At 39.9% G+C, this 17,350-nt stretch overlaps 1 protein-coding gene across 3 annotated transcripts in view; it reads left to right on the top strand.

Moving 5' to 3' along the window:
- Positions 1 to 7,837: 7,837 nt before the first annotated feature.
- The window catches only part of LOC127573387 (uncharacterized), a 46,042-nt gene continuing 36,529 nt past the window's right edge, over positions 7,838 to 17,350 (top strand). The window contains exons 1-3 of one of the 3 annotated variants that reach the window (XM_052021574.1): positions 8,003 to 8,303; positions 9,563 to 9,663; positions 12,906 to 13,930. In XM_052021574.1, the coding sequence (XP_051877534.1) occupies positions 13,304 to 13,930 (627 nt within the window). In that variant the 5' untranslated portion in view covers positions 8,003 to 8,303; positions 9,563 to 9,663; positions 12,906 to 13,303. Of the gene's footprint in view, positions 8,304 to 9,562; positions 9,664 to 12,905; positions 13,931 to 17,350 lie in introns of all 3 variants that reach the window. The other 2 variants (XM_052021555.1, XM_052021565.1) reach the window with 2 other exon arrangements.

The following is a 17,350-nucleotide window of genomic DNA, read 5'->3' as shown; positions in this document are numbered from 1 at the left end:
TTGCTCCTTTGCCCTAATAACTTCTTTCATAACTTGGTGTCAAACTTTTCTTGTTAATGCTCCTGTGAATCACATTGGAATATTCTACCATTTTACAGGAGATCTACATATAAAAATTGTTGGATATGAAACAGAAAGAGTTTCAGTACTAGGTATCAATTTGTATGTTATATTCCTCATCATGACCTTAAACATAATCATAGCTTCAGGGTATTTTCTAAATATGTGTTTTTGAGTTAGCATTTCTTGTCTGTTCCAGATTCCTCTGAGGAACTTTAATTCTCAGGTGAGTTGACATGTAGGAAACCCTGAAGTGACGTAGGTTTTTAAGTGCTCCTCAGTTCAGCCACCTGTATTACTGCATCTTTATCAGGTTTCCCAATCAATTACCAAGAATGGGAGTGGTGGCAACCTGTTCAAGTCATTTCAAACTCTGGTATTCTTAAGTAAGCAAGGTATGCCTAGTTTGAGATGAGAGCATTTAAAACGCCATAATTCTTATCTTCCATAGTTCCCTCAAACTTGGAAACATTCTTTTAGATTGGAAGAATGTACATATCACTCCATTCCTTAAAAATAATCTCTTGCAAAAGAAAGGTATTTGATCTGCAGAAAGATGTTCATTACATCATTGCTAGCAGAGAAATGTGGGAGTGTCAACAGATGATGGCTGGAGGGGAAATGGAAGAGAGAGCTCTGGTCTATTTCTCACCTTTGTTCCAAGTTGGGATCTAATACAATAGGAATTTAAATTCCACAGCTGTCATGGTCAGGTTTGTACTCAGATCTCTGGATTGTTCGTCTAGGCCTGTAGATATTAGTCTAGTAACTCAACAACTGTGCACCACAGTTGACTATAATATTTTACAAGTATCTCTGTTAGACCCTTGGACAGATTCAAAGGCAAAGAGGCAGAGATGATGACTTTCACAATATTATTAAAAACATGACCATATAGGGTCTTGTTCCAGTATTCTGTGAACATCAGCACCACTTAACACAAAACCCAGAGCCTCCTTAGTCTAAAAGAGTCTGAATCCCATCTGAACATGTTGAAGAAGCGTAGTTCTTTTCTCTCTGAAGGTCGTGAATCTCTGGAATTCTCTGTCCCAGATGGTGGTGGAGGTTAGATCATTAGAAATAGTTAAGGCAGAGATAGATAAATATGTGAAAGATCGAGGAATTGAGAGTTAGGGTGAACTGCCTTGATCGTACGGAGTGGCTGGGTAGGCTTGCAAGGCCTGGTGGCCTACTCCTGCTCCTACTTTCTTATGTTCTTGTGTTCTTAAAAGACTGTATGCCTCTTCTTCCTCCACTAGTCTACTCTTTCCTGTGAAGCTGAGGATGTATGAAAAGTAGTCTGTCATTATTTTTGTGGTTTCTCCTTCTGCTGGTGCTACTTCCATTGTTTTTCATCTTGGCTCTCATCTGAGGTCCACAGTAATGCAGCATATACAACACCCATGGTGCTTTGTTAGATCAGAGGTCCAAACTGGAGGCTGATGTGCAACTTGCAAAGCTGTCAAAGTAACCTCCAAAGTTGCCAAATTAGTTTCCAAAGATATCAAGGGAACTTCTCAGCAAAAGTATTGTGCACAAATCAAGAAAGCAACTGTAACGTTTGACTAGTTATTGATATATGTCCATATCATATTTTGAATTGCCACAGTATGCTCACTTCACTTTTCCAGGCAAGATCCAGAAAAACTGAGAAATCCAAAGACCCATAGATAAATCACAAAACGATTGTTAATATAGCTCTAGTATATTGAAATTTGAAACATGACTCTCTGAACAGGGTCACTCACCCAGATCCAACTCATTAGAGTTTTAAGTATATGGTTTGGCTTCCAGGTACTGTCCATTTTACCAGTTTGAACCCCTCTCACTCCTTCATTTCTCTCAGTATTTCAGACTGAATAATGATGTAAGATGCCCATCCCTAAAGGATATTAGTGAATCAGTTTGTTTTTTATGACAACCCAGCCGTTTCAATGATTATTTTATCTGGTGAAAGCCAAAAAATTACCAGCTTTAATTAGTACAGTTGCCAAAGTAGCCATGATGCAATTTGAGTTGAAAACTGGGACAGAGTCCTTATATTTTCTATATATTGCACTGAAATAATCTATAAAGAATTATTAAGATGAATATATAGTTTAATATTGTCTATTAAACAAAACCAGGAAGCATAAAAGCAGAAATATACAAAACATCAGTCTTATTCTCCTCCCATTAAAACAACATCACACCAAATCTCTCATGAACATTCCATCTGGGTTTTGGAAAGTTAAGAGATTTACTCAAAATAGCAGCTGGCAACTGGCGAGGTAAAGAGCAAGTTTTTACACTGACCTCCAATTGGTTATCTAAGGATCTCCCTGTCTACTTGCCTTTCAGTCCTCGAGTACACTCTAAGGCTAGGTGAACATGGAACACAGAACAGTACAGCACAGGAACAGACCCTTTGGCCCACAGTGTTGTGCTGAACTAATTAAGCTAATGACACCCAATCCCTTCTGCCTGCACATGATCCATATTCCTCCATTCTCTGCATATTCATGTACCTATCTAAGAGCCATTTAAACACCTCTATTCTATTTGGCTCCACTACCAGCTCTGGCAGTACATTCCAGGCACCCAATATTCTGTGTAAAAAACTTTCCCTGCACATCTCTATTGAACACCCCCCCTCACCTTAAATGCATGCCCTCTAGTATCAGACATTTGTTTGTTGTTAAATGTTTTCCTATCACAACTTGTACTTTAAGATTTTTAAAAATTGCCTATAGCCAGGATAAACCTGCAGAAGTCACATGGGAGTATTCATGTGAAGGATAAAAGCCTAAAGTGCCAAATTGCCTGTTTCCCTGTTGTACCTTAAATAGAATTTAATGTAAAGTCAAGGAGGTTTGAATGTTCAGAGGAAAAGAGATTGGGAGGATTGGTTCCTGAAGAAGAAAAAGCAAATGTGATATTATTAATAAAGGAATAGCTTAGCATGTAGATTATGCTGTTCAGATTTTTTCTTTACGTGAGAATAACCTGACAAATTAATCATTTTGTGTTTGCTAAGATGCTTTCTTGGACTAGGCAGGGATCAAACATGTCAGATCTTTTTTATGAATGATATTGTTACTGCTGTAAATTAATGGAATCTCTCTAGCTGGTTATTCAAAGTATTTGGCATGGATCAATTAAACTAGCTGCCCTATTCAATTCCAAAACTTCCTGGGTAATTGATATCCCGATGTAGAGATTCTTGACTTGGAACAACACCTGTGATGAAGAGATGGCAGGACCAACAGTTCTCTGCAGGCTTCTTGACAGGCAAATGTGTGGATGAATTTGCAGAAGTTAGACTTAATTCATCCATGTACCAGCAGAAATCATACCAAATTTTGACTTAATGACAATATTTCAGCATATAAAAATTTCAAGCTCTAATGTATGTTGAAGGATAACCCAAGGAGCTGCACCCTTAATGGTCTTTATTGGTCTGCATCTTTATGATCTGGGTGAAGGAACCAATGGCATTGTGGCCAAGTTTTGATTTGATTTGATATCTTTATTAGTCACATGTACATCAAAACACACGGTGAAATACATCTTTTGTGTAGAGTGTTCTGGGGCAGCCCGCAAGTGTCGCCACGCTTCCAGTGCCAACATAGCATGCCCACAGTTTCCTAACCCATACGTCTTTGGAATGTGAGAGGAAACAGGAACACCCGGAGGAAACCCACGCAGACACGGGGAGGAAGTACAAACTCCTTACAGACAGTGGCCGGAATTGAACCCAGGTTGCTGGCACTGTAATAGCGTGACGCTAACCGCTACACTACTGTGTTTGCAGACGATACCAAGATAGGTGGAGGAACAGGTAATATTGCAGAGGCAGGGAGTCTGCAGAAGGACTTGGACAGGTTGGGAGAGTGGGCAAAGAAGTGGCAGATGGAATACAGTGTAGGGAAGTGTGGGGTTATGCACTTTGGTAGGAAGAATAAAAGTGTAGACTATTTTCTAAATGGGGAGAAAATTCAGAAATCAGAGGTGCAAAGGGTCTTGGGAATCCTAGTTCAGAATTCCCTCAAGGTTAATTTGCAGGTTGAGTTGAAGTAAAGAAGGCAAATGCAATGTTAGCATTCATTTCGAGAGGACTAGAATATAAAAGCAAGGATGTACTTCTGAGCCTTTATAAGGCGTTAGTCAGACAGCATTTGGAATATTGTGAGCAATTATCTAAGGAAGGGTATGCTTGCCCTCGAAAAGGTCCAGAGGAGGTTCATAACAATGATCCTGGGAATTAAAGGCTTAAATATGAGGAGTATTTGACGTCTCTGGGCCTGTACTCGATGGAGTTCAGAAGGATGAGGGGGGGATCTCATTGAAACCTATTGGATACTGAAAGGCCTGGATTGAGTGGACATGGAGAGGATGTTTCCATTACTAGGAGAATCTAGGATCCGAGGGCACAGCCTCAGAATAAAGGGACATCCCTTTAAAACTGAGATGACGAGGACTGAGATGACGAGGAATTTCTTCAGCCAGAGGGTGGTGAATCTGTGGAATTTGTTGCCACAGAGAACTATGGAGGCCAAGTCATTGGGTGTATTTACGGCAGAGATTGATAGGTTCTCGAATGGTAAGGGGGTTAAGAGTTATGGGGAAAAGGCAGGAGAATGGGGTTAAAAATATAATCAGCCATGATTGAATGGCAGAGCGGACTCAATGGGCCAAATGGCCTAATTTTGCTCCTTTACCTTATGGTCCTATTCATTCATTGTGAAAATAGCAAAGCATTTACCTGTTTGTAAATAAATAGTGGTTTCTGCTGATAATGTTCATTTATCTGTTGCGTGCTACATAAATTGCTGGTAATTTATGACCTAAACCTCATTCTGTAAGGCTCCATGTTCAAGTTCACTACCAAAAAAAGGAAAATTATATTGCAGTTCATGATACATTCCAGGAAGTCATCTATCATATTTCAGGATTAATGATTTCTTTTCTTTAGAATGTATTTTTGGTTTCAGCTATAATCTGCGATGAAAATAAAATCATATTAAAAATTCTGAGATTTTACTTCCTAAGACCTCGCACTTACTTCCTGTACTTGACAAATAAGAAACTAGAGTTTCTGAAACATGTACCCTCATCAAAGGCAGGGAATTAGCCAATGAAGATGTTACCCTAGATTTATGGATCACCATTCTGACACTTCTAGAAAAGATAATATTGAACACATGTTGCACAGATTTGCTTTCAATGAGTAATCAACTCCAAGGAGAGTGGTACCCAATTTGATTGATTGACTACTAAACTGGTTAATTATTAGACAGAGAGTTGGGGAGTGCCAGAGATCAAAGTTAGTTACCTTGTTAGAAACAAAACAACAAAAGAGTGAGACAAACTAATTAGAGTTGGGAGGTATAATGAGTAAGGGTAGTTTCAACAAACTTCAAGGAGATGTCTGGTCATTTAGATCATCAACAGGGACAATGAAATATTATTTGCTATTTTCTACATTGCAAAGAGTCTTAGGAAAGTAGATGAATTGAAATGAGATGTACTGCAAAATCTTAAATGGTTGTTTGACTTAATTTTTTAGGTAATGATTAACCAGCTGAGCCTGATTGGCATCTGCAGATGTGTCCATCAGGGAACCCTGAAGAAAATTGTGCAGCTGTATTTGATTAACCTAGTGGCGGCTCAGTGATAACACAGGTTGGTGCATTGAATCACTCATCTGGGATTTTAACTGACACTTAGCTATTCATTCAAACTTAACTGCTATCTTCCAACTCATTAGCTATATAGCATGCCTTCTGTATTACATAAAAAATGTTTAAAAAAAGTATATTCATCAATTAAACTACACCAGGGAAATTAAAATCATAAACCCTATGTGAGCAGAGATTAGAGAGGAGATCATAGGCTGGACTGTGCTCAGTTCAATCCTCTGCCTGCATCTGTTCCCACTCCTTCCCTTGGCCACATTTGCCTGCAGTAGCACTATGGGATAAGCCGAGCTGGAGGCCTCCGTTCCATGGACCATCAGCAAACCCAAGGACTACAAATGGTGACCCAGCTTCAGGCAGCAGATCCTGAGGCTCTGCTCACAGCAACTGATGTTAAGGGCATCTTCCTCTGTTTTAAGAAGGTGTTGTTGATAGTGAAGAAGGTTATCGTAGATTACATGGGGATCTTGATTAGTTAGGGAAGTGAGCCAAGGAGTGGCAAATGGATTTCAATACAGATAAGTGTGAGGTGATGCACTTTGGAAAGTCGAACCAGCTTAGGACTTGTACTATGAATGGTTACTAGGGAGTATAAATGAATGGAGGGATCTAAGAGTACAAGTGCATAGTTTGTTGAAAGAGGTATCACAGGTGGACACAATAGTAAAAAAGGCATTTAGCACACTGGCCTTCATCAGTCGGGGTATTGAGTATAGGAGTTGGGACATTATGTTGCAGTTGTATAAGTCATTGGTGAGGCTACACTTGGAGTACTATGTACAAGTTTTGGTCACCCTGTTATAGGAAAGACATGGTTAAACTGGAAAGGGTACAGAAAAGATTTACTAGGATGTTGCCATGACTAGAGAACCTGAGTTATAGGGAGAAGTTGGCCAGGCTAGATCTTTATTCCTTAGAACGGTGGGGGGGTGACTTTATAGAAGTGTTTAAAACTATGAGAGGCATAGATAGGGTGGACGGTGACAGTCTTTTTCCCCAGGGTAGGGGAGTCCACAACGAGGGGTAATGGTTTAGGCTGAGAGGGGAAAGATTTAAAAGGGACCTGGGGGCAACTTTTTCATCCAGAAGCCCCTCAGGCCTCCTCCTCCATTCAATAAAATCATGGCTTATCCAATTGTTGGCATCAGCTCCGGTGTCCTGGCTGCTCACATGTCCTGATTCTATTTTGGTATCAATTTCTTATCCATATAGTATGTAAAAGGTACATTTAGCTAAGATTCTGTTTATTTTTGTTTATTTCACTCTTGCATTTATGTTTTTGTAACTAACAGCAGTGTAATGTGGTTTTAACTGTTCATTATTTTTCATTGTTTATGTATTTTATTATTTTAATTAATTTCAACTGTTTTTTAAATGGCTTTGAATATCTGAAACAATTAAAGCAGTGAAATAAACAGTGAATCATCAAAGGCAACCAGGGCTTCGCTGGAAGCAGGGCCTTAAGATCCGCTGTCATCATTTGCAGCCTTTGGCTTGTGGAACAGAGACTTTCGACATGGCCCATCATATTGTGGACATGGGATTAGAGCAGTGCTGGTACAGGCAGTGGATCATTTTGAGCTTGTGATCTCCTACCTAACCCCTGCTTACATATGTTTTCAAGGTTTTAAGTTATCAGATGTAGTTTAAAATGTGATGCTATTCACAATATACATGTAATATAGTAGATATGATATATAGCTGAACATAGTCAAGTGTTGGTGTAGTGCTTCACTGTCACATTTACAATGCCATAGACTGATTGCAAGGTTTATAACTTAAACGTTAATTTGTCTTTTCTTTTTGAACCTGCTGATTAACTTGTTAACTAGTGCACGATTGGGGGAGGGGGTGTTGCTTTGCCACAGACTTATTGATTGTAAATACACAATTATGAGCCATTCACAAAGCCTCGGAATGAGAACAAGGAAAAAGAGAAAATGCTGGAAATACTCAATTACTCAAATAGCATGCTTGTATACCAGGAAACTGTGTTAACATTTCAGGTTGATGGCTTTTCAACAGCACTTGCGAATCACTTTGGTATCAAGCAATTTATCCTAACACAATAAATGGTGGCCTTGAAAAATCATCAGTCTGAACTGTCTCTCTCTCTCTGTGTCCACGGATACTGTCTGACATGCTGATTACTTCCAGCTTCTGGCTTAACTTCAGATTTCAAATATCCACATTATTTTACTTTGTATTCCGATCTAACTCATGCAGAAAGATAAACGCAATACAATGAGATTGGACACGTCTCTGAACGTGGTTTGAATTACACACCAGGATTCGCCGGGACCCGAGCGAAACTTGTGTTTCAAATCTTGGAACCTTGGACAGGATGACGCCGGGAAACTGTAACAAATGCGCCGCTCCAGAAGGCGGGGCTGGGGCTGGGGCAGAGGCCACGGATTGATAATGTGAGGCTCAGCTGTTTGCTATGTAGCAGTAGTGGGGGTGCTGGTGAACAGTGGCGGTGGAGCTGGAACTAGGGTGCAGCGGTGGCAGAGGCTGAGGTGCCGGGGGGCGGCGGCGGCTGATGGATCGGTTGGCCAGCCTCAGGTACGGTAGCACTATCTGGCTGTGATGGGACACGTTTCTCCGCGGGCGAGGCGCTGGCGACGTCGGCTTATTTTCAGGCTAAATTGTTTGCCTCCCCGCACCTTCCATTGCTTGGAGGTAACTTGTCCAGATTTGCAACTGGTGGGGATTGCAGCGAGACTTGTGCGGGGTATTGAGCTGCCCTGGCTGCATTTAACCTCCCCTCTTTCTTCCCTCCCATCCGACTGTTCGCAAACGCTGTTTTCTTTTAAATGGATATTGGAAAAGTTTAATCACAGAGCTTCCGCAGGGTTGAGTCTCATCAATGGAGATTGGTCACAGCACCATTCAATATGTTTCAGGAGTGAGATGTATTTGCATGTCCCACTTTACCTGAAATAACTTATTTTCTGCCCAACTCTGTAAAAAAAAAACTGCTAGGCATCTGATGAATACTGGTTGGAAAATAAACGTATGTTTAAATATAGATCTCGATATAGGTTGGGCGAGATGAGCGCACAGATGTGCCCAGAACTAGAGAGGATCTTGCAGTCACTGGGTAATTTCCATCCGAATATTTACATAATGTCAGCTTTCGACCATCATCCCTATTTGTCATTAAAATCGGGGTTCCTTTCACCATTATGCAATAATCCACTGACAGGGGGTGAAATTGCATTGTCGAGCCCTCTCACTCACTTCCGGGTGTGAAGTAATTTTAAAACCGCGATCGAACACGTCTGCCGTGGCGTACGTTAATTTACAGCGGTGTACGACTATTGATAACAATCCTAGTAGATCAAAATCTAAGGATTTTTTCCCCTTGAGAGTCGCCGCGCTTTCACCTGTTGTTATTTACTTGAGAATACATGATTGAAGAATATTATCGTTATACTGACACTCTTAAGGCTTTTTGGTAAATGGATGAATGTAATAGTTTACAAATTCGGATTTAAGTTTATGCTGTCGAGACGGGAAAATAATGATGAGTTTAGTTCAACTTTTTATGTATCTGGCTATGCATAAACTAATCTAAACTCTCCCAAACCCAGTGATTGATGCTCTTTATTTTTGAAGAGGGCCACGGGTGGAGGAAGGGATAAATGTTTTAAAATCACTTAATATCGATTTTTGCTGTGAAAGCTGGCAAAATTAAAAACGAGGAAACTTTGTATCATGTCTTTACCATACTTTGTGTTATGGGAACTGTCAATTTAATTTTCAATGGTATTCATTTGGTTCATTGTGAAATATTTCTTGAATGTGTTTTGGGTCCTAAGGTTCAAATTGGGTGCCTGCTTAGCTAGAATGCTATTTGTAAATATTTACACAAAGAAAGACTGGAAAACTTCTTTGTGAATGAAGAACCATCCCAATCTGGGTGAGTGTTTTTTTTTATTCATATGTGTTGGCTTCATTGTTAAGATGACATTTGATGATCATCTCTAATTGCCCTTGAGAAGGTGGTGGTGATTCATGGCCTTGAACTGCAAGAGACCTTGTGAAGGTACTCCAACAGTGGTGTTGGTTGAAGAGTTCCAGGATACTAATAAAGAGCAACGTATTTCTAAGTCAGCCCAATTTGTGACTTGAAACATAATGTGCAGGTGGTGGTGGTCCTGTCCATTTGCTGGGTGGGAGGACAAGCATTGGGTAAGTTGCAGCAATGCCCCTTCTTATGTGCATTTGCTGCAACCATCATGTACTGGCTACAGATGGATTAAATATATTGGATGGTGGTTAGTATGCCAGTCAAAGTTACTTTTTTTCAGAGGATTTTGAGCTGCTTGTTCTTGCCTCTTCCAGGTAAGTAAGGAGTATATCATTGTACCCTGGTTTGTGCTTTGTACAGACGGAAATGCAGTTGAAGTGGATCACTTGTTGTAGGATACTCAGCAACTAACCTGCAACTGTAGTCGTGACGTCTAGGTAGCTGGTCCAGTTACTTTTCTGGTTAAAGATGTTGTACTTGGAGTATTGCGTTCAATCTGGTCATCCTGCTATAGGAAAGATGCTGCTAAGCTGAAAAGAGTGCAAAAAAGATTTGAGGATGTTACCAGGACTTGAGTGACTGGGTTATAAGGAGAGGTTGGGCAGGCTGAGACTTTATTCCTTGGAGCATAGGAGAATGAGGGGTGATCTTGTAGAGCTATGTAAAATTATGAGGGGCATAGATAAGGTGAATAGCCAGTCTTTTCTCCAAGGTAGGGGAGTCCAAAACTAGAGGGTGTAGGTTTAAGGTGAACCTGAGGGGCAACTTTTTCCACACACAGGGTAGTACGTATGTGGAATCAGCTGCAAAAGGAAGTAGTTGAGGCAGGTAAATAACATTTAAAAGACAGTTGGACAGGTACGTGGATAGGAAAGGTTTAGAGGGTTATGGGCCGAACGTGAGCAAATGGGATGGATTAGATGGGCATCTTGGTCAGCATGGGTGAGTTGGGCCGAAGGGCCTGTTTCCATGCTGTATAACTCTAAATTAACATTTTGGAAATCTTGGTGCATACGCCTATCTATTCTCAAACTGGAATATATCTGTAGGGCCTCCACACATCCCTCTGAGGCAGAGAATTACAAAGAGTCACAACCATTGAAAGAAGAAATTCGTCCTTGTCTCCTGTCTTTAAACAGGTAACCCTTCTATTTTGAAATAATTTCCAGATTACCCCACGAGAGGAAATATCCTTCCTATCGTGCCCCCATGGTACTTCTGACTCTGTATTACATTGGGGGTGGCACAGTGACATGGTTAGCAGTGATGCTGCTTAACTGCTCCAGCAGCCAAGGTTCAATCCTGACCTCTGCTGTATGTGCGGAGTTTATACCGTCTCCATGTCCAGGTGGGCTTCTTCTGGGTGCTCTGGTTTCCTTCCACATTCCAAAAAAAAAGTGGGTTTCTAGGTTAATTGGCACTGTAAATTGCTGTGCGTGTGTGTGTGTGTGTGGTGGGGGGGGGAGAGGTGGGGTGGTTATTGAGTGGGAGGAGTTGATAGGAATATGGGGAAGATAAAATAGGTTGGCGTAGGATTAGTGTAAAATTGGGTGCTCAATGGCCATGATAGGACAAAGGGGCAGTTTCCATGCTGTATTTCTTTGACTCCTAGCCTGCCAAACCTCTCCCTATAAACCCAGTTTCTTTATGACACTCATGACTAAGTTCATGTAGTTGATTTATTTAGGGTTGAAGTTTGCCCCGCAATCTGCTTTTACAATTGAACAGCTGGAAAGGTTTGTTGACCAATTTTATCTTGCATAGCACTCAGACCTGAGGCCTGGCATCCTATTTCACCAAGAACAAATTGTTGCTGGAACCCTAATCTCATTTAATCCACTAGTTAGAGTGGTTCCGAAGTTTATCTCTAGTGGCTCAAAGGTGACATACGAGAATAACTTGGGTTTTGACCTGCGTAACATTAGGTACCATTGGGGTACAACAGTCTTAGGATCAAATGTGCTTTTACTCGAATACCAAAAGATGACAAGTGGAATATTTTAGGCAAAAAATATAGTTAACCTACAAGATGTAATACTACAGTAATGTGCACAAATTTACAGACACTTTCTCAAAATTGCTTATTTCCAAATGCAAATGATTCTTTACTTTTAATTTCACTCATTAGCAATGCTTCTGTCTGTAAAACAGAAAATTGTATGTTTAAGCATTTTGTTGCATTACTAAGAGTTGCTACATTGTCAGAGTCTATCAGATGATGTATTAAACAAATACTTCATTTTTCAACACCAATATGTGGTAAAGATGCCCCGCCAGTATTGTTAAAGTTAAATGTGCAATATTTTGATTGTGCTGGTTAGCATTCCTTCCTCCAACAGCACCATCAATAGTAGATATCCAAACCTATGTCCATCTGCTTTCTTGCTATCAATGTAAGAAAGAGCATAAAGAAAAGTTCTTTAATGCTAGAATAGTAGAGGAGAAATTATTGATCTGAGATACTCTGGAAACTTGGTGGTAGGGTTTATCTCTGGTTAGGAAGATCACCCAGGCAGCCATTGAGAATGGTTGGGCTTGATTGTGGTACAGTAGGTGTTCTGGCTTTTGCAGAGCCTCTTTCCTCACTGTTAAGGCTTTTGTAAAGGCTTACATTGCCCATGCCTTGTCCTTGAAAAGATGGTGGAAAACTTTTCAAATGGACTGCTGTAAGATGGCTAATGTGCCAGAATTGATATTGGCCTGGCTCAAATAGCCTTTTGTTTTCTCTCTTAATTCAATGCCTGATATTACAACAATGCAAAGAATGTTTCACTTCCTTATTTTGTATATATTTTTTCAAACCAATGAAGGTGACTATTAGTATAAATCCTGAAGGTCATGTGAAAACAGTACAATTAATTCACTATCCATGATGATGATAGAGACTAATCTATTAATTGCAAAGTTATATCCATGTCATGCAAATGCAGTTTTCAAATCAGCACTAGTTTTTCCACAAAGCTATGTTAAAGTTAGTTGAATAAAGACTGGTGCTAAAATCATTTTTCCTGTTTTACTATTTTTTTTAACTCTAAACTTTTTTTTAAGTTTTAAACTGTGATATGAAGTATATTGACTTGCATTAAACTTAGAAACAATACTGAAAATAATTTTCCACTTTTTTTCTTCAGAACTGCTCAGTCCTTCATGAGCCACTTTCGATTTATCAATGCATTATAATCCCAAAGTAATAATCTTGAAGACTATGTGCCATCAACATAACTGCTTTTATAGTGTATCGGGAAAGGTTACCAGCAGCACTTTTGCAACGTGATGAAGAAAAGTAGAATGCAGATTTTTTTCCTTGGAGCATGGCAGAATGTTCCACAAAACAAAATTAAATAAAAGGAAATGTGGAAATTTCTATTCCATTGGATGACTGTGGATTAGGTGTCAGAAATCCATTTGTCAATCAAATTGTCTTAAGAAAATCCTCAAAAGAGGCACAATTATATTAGAAACTAATATATCCTTCAGTTCTAAAGCATTGGATTCCAAGGAGTCAAATGTTGCTGGTCCAGTAAGCTACATGGAGGATGCCATTTCAGACATGAAGCACATTTTAAACAGAGCTGATTCAGTGGAGGATAAGCAGCAAAATGCTTTGCCAAAAGAAGTGCCGAGTGCATCGATGGAGGAAGGAAACAATGATATATGGAGTGACTTTGCAAGTTATTGTAAAACGCCTCTTATCCAACAGCAGTGTGTTGGTACTTTTTGTGGGTTTCCAGTGATGGAAGAGAATGATCCTGTGGCAAAGCATTCCCTGCAACAGAATTCCAAAGTTTTTAATGACAACTTCAAGAATCATCATCCTTTTCCTACCCAGGACCATAAATCTCATATAAACTATGAATTTGACAATGAATCCAAATTCTCTGTATCGGTGACCAATGCTGATGCTCAAGAGGTCAGCATTTCAAAATTAGATATTTCTAGGAATGTTGAGGACGATCCAGGTCAATCTGCTGCTTTTGCAGACTCCACACTAAAATGGACATCATGTGAGAGTAATGGCCAGCTAGTGGAAGGCACGTTTCAGAGTGACTGCAGTGAAACTGAATTTTCAGACTTTGGTGCAGGTGGCATTCTGTGCCCTATTACTTCTCCACTTTTGCAAATCCAGGAGATTCTCTCTGCGAATTCAGCTTTGAAGGTTAGTATTGCAAATTCTTTTATAAACGATGATTGTCAAAGTAATTGAATTATTATTGGTAAAATGTAATCACAAAAATACTGAAAACACAACATCAGGGTGACTATGTACAGATAGGAAAATAGTCTTTTTTGAGTGTACCAACATTTTCTATGAATTTTTTTTCTGACTTCCAGCATGTAGAATGTTTTTTTTTTGCTGGAAACCCCTGCATTAACCAGGCATCAACTGGTGGTATAGCTTCCTCCTTTGTTCTGTCTCCAAAAATCCTTTAGCCACTACTAAAATCATCAGAAATTGCTGTTCTTTCATTATAAGTAAAATTATTCTGATATCATCAAAACAGTAAGATATTTCAATGAACGTTAAAAATGGGGAAAAGTGCTGATTGAAATGTTGAGACATACTGAATTGTAAGTATTAGGAACTGAGCTAAAAGGCTGTAAACTCTGGTTTATCTGGGAATGTCAAGTTAAATTACAAATCTTAGCAGTTAATTAACAACTTGTACTGATGGATTTGCTGCAATAATGCAAAAAGTGCCCTCAATAGTAGGGAACAAATTAAATTGTTCCTAGTTTTTAATCCAGTAAATGCTTTACTTTGACTATTGAACCCAGTGGTATTATTGAGCAAGTGCCATTTAAGAGTATTGTACCCTCCTGGGTATCTAAGTTGTGGGCTACAGAATAACCACAATAAAATTGATATAGGGAATGGAATTGGCTGGATAAGTAGGAGAGAAACTAAAGCTGAAAATGCTGGATCAGGTTGGGTAGAATCTTTTTTTTATTAAAAAAACACATTTCATATGACTAGTAGTGACCTCTTTCTTCAGAGCCAACTCCAAGGAGCTAAAAGGAGAATAGGAATGAAAACCATGAAATCTAGTTGAACAAGTTGTAGTATTTGGGAGTGCAATGGAAGAGGAAATCAGGTCGACACCAAGGTTGTAAGTTGTACCAAAATCACTTGGGAGAGAAGTTCTGCCTTGAGCACCAACCTACACTGACCACCACCAGACTACCCCTCCACTTCCCCAGACATACTAGTTAGAAGAAAATAGTCTCTAACCTATGCTCCTTTTGTTTCCAATTTGTACATGACAAAATGAGCTGCAGTTTAAAGGTGGAAACGTGGCCGGGGAAACATTCTGTCAGATCTCTGACGGATAACTTTTTGGCAACGGTTGAACCAAGAGTGGCAATGTTTAGAGGTGCTGGTAGGCACCATCAGTGATGGTGAGAATATAGACCGATAAACAGATTGAGGTGGGATAGTCAGAGTGTTGTGTTTCAACCTGTGAAACGATTAGGAGGAGTAGTGGAGATTGGGAAGACTAAAGCAATTGTTTACAATATTTGACTGGAAGTAATTGCATCTTGGTTATGCCTGGGTGTTGGGTGTGGATCTGACAATACAGAAGTGGTTGAAGGATCAAGAGAAGTGCCAGGAAAACAGTGCTGGATATCATCCTGTGGAACCTAGCCTTGTGACTTCAGATGCTATCAAGAAGTAGCTTGTAGGTGAGCAAGAGGAGGCGGGGCCAAGAATGATTCATGGAGCGTTCCAGAGGTGACATTGTGGCAATAGTGTAGGAATTACTTGTGTATTTTGTGTTCCTGACAAAACACACAAGCAGTTTCTCCTTGAGATTACTTCATTAAATCATGAATACATAAGTTTAAATGTTTCATATATTTTTAAAACTTTATTTACAGCGTGGTAACAGGCCCTTCCAGTCCAATGAGTCCGCTCCGCCCATTTTAAACCCATATTAACCTACCCGTATGTCTTTAGAATGTGGGAGGAAACCAGAACACCCGGAGGAAACCCACACAGACACGGGAGAACATACAAACTTCTTACAGCGATGGGAATCGAACCCTGATCACTGGCACTGTAATAGCATCACGCTAACCGCTACGCTACCGTACCGCCCTCTTTCTGGAATCAGCAAGTGACTGGTTGGCTTCGCTGATTGCTTGAAGTCTTTTTTTATGTTGGCCAGATGCAGTGAAGAGGCCAGGAATTAATCACTTTAACAGGCATTTTCCTTACAAATTTGTTTCTTCATCTCTCAACCATTGGTCATGCTTCACAGGTTCATAACTTGTGATAGGCTGTGCTTGGTTCAAAGGCACTGTGGAGTCATATCATTGTATATGTCACAGAGTTTAATGGATGTCTTGTCTCAATTTATCACATTCACTCCATGGCAACCCAATATTAGAAGCTGTCTTTGTTTGACAGAGAGTGTTTATCAACATCCCTTCACTTCAGCTTATTTCAAGGTGGTATTACCATTGGTTTCCAGTATCTACCATATTTCCTCTTTTGAATTAAAGCTCATTTTGTAATTGGTTGTGTTTAAAATTGATGTTCCCTGCAGTGGGAAGTGGAACTGCGATAGCCAAGTGGTTAAGGCATTGGACTTGAAATCCTGTGGGGATTCCCCACACAGGTTTGAACCCTCTTCTTTAGGCACCAGGGACCAGATGTCCAACTGCTGCTGGTAATTTTTATATGATGCCATGTGCCTATGATACAGCTGCATGTAAGTTTTTCATAGCACCTGTGCATACATGTACTTGTGAATATGACAATAAACTCGACTTTGACTTAACCAATGATAGAGAGGCTGTGCTGTTTATTGGATAGGGAATGATGAAATTGGTTGAGGGCAGCCCTACTGAATTGGACAATGGAGGAGAGGTATTGAAGGAAGATTATGTTTACCATGTCAAAGACAGGACAAATCAAGAAACGAGTGGGTATTTTGAGCATAATTATAGATGTCATTTGTGATTTTGTTTGGAGTTATTTCAGTGCCAAGGTATCTGATTTGAAAGATCTGGAGGTAAAAGGAATGGACAGATCAGGATAGAGGGGCTATTTTGTATGTGGAAGATGCCAAGGGAGTAACTCCTGGCTAAATTGAACTGCATGAGAATGTGAAAGGAGATAAGAAATTACAATGAGATGCAGGTTAAGGGCTAAAGAAGGTGGTAACTCTGGCTTGTTAGCTAATGGAAAGTGGAAGAGCCAACTGACTGGATTGTCAAATATTCATTAGGAGCTATTTGAAGTGAGGGTAATTGACAGAGGAAAGCAAGGTCGAGTGGTGCTAAATGTGAACACTGGTGCACTGAACTCTGCCTTGTGATCTTGAAGTTAGAATCTATGCTAGGGCTAAAGGTGGGAGAAATTAAACATACTTTATTGGTAGCGGGGTGTGGGGAGCAAAGTACAAAAACATCAAAGATGCAGGTGAATATACGAAATAAAAACAGAAAATACTCAACAGGTCAGACAGCATCTGTAGCTAGAGAAACAGTTAATGTTTCAGGTCTAAAGAGTCTTCAGTCTGAAACATTCTGTTTTTTTTTCCACAGATGCAGCTCACCTTCGAGTCTTTCC

The sequence above is a fragment of the Pristis pectinata genome, chromosome 1 (assembly GCF_009764475.1).
Source record: "Pristis pectinata isolate sPriPec2 chromosome 1, sPriPec2.1.pri, whole genome shotgun sequence".
NCBI lineage: Eukaryota > Metazoa > Chordata > Chondrichthyes > Rhinopristiformes > Pristidae > Pristis > Pristis pectinata.
The sequence above is the reverse complement of the archived record's forward strand: the minus strand, read 5'-3'. Positions and strand labels throughout refer to the sequence as shown.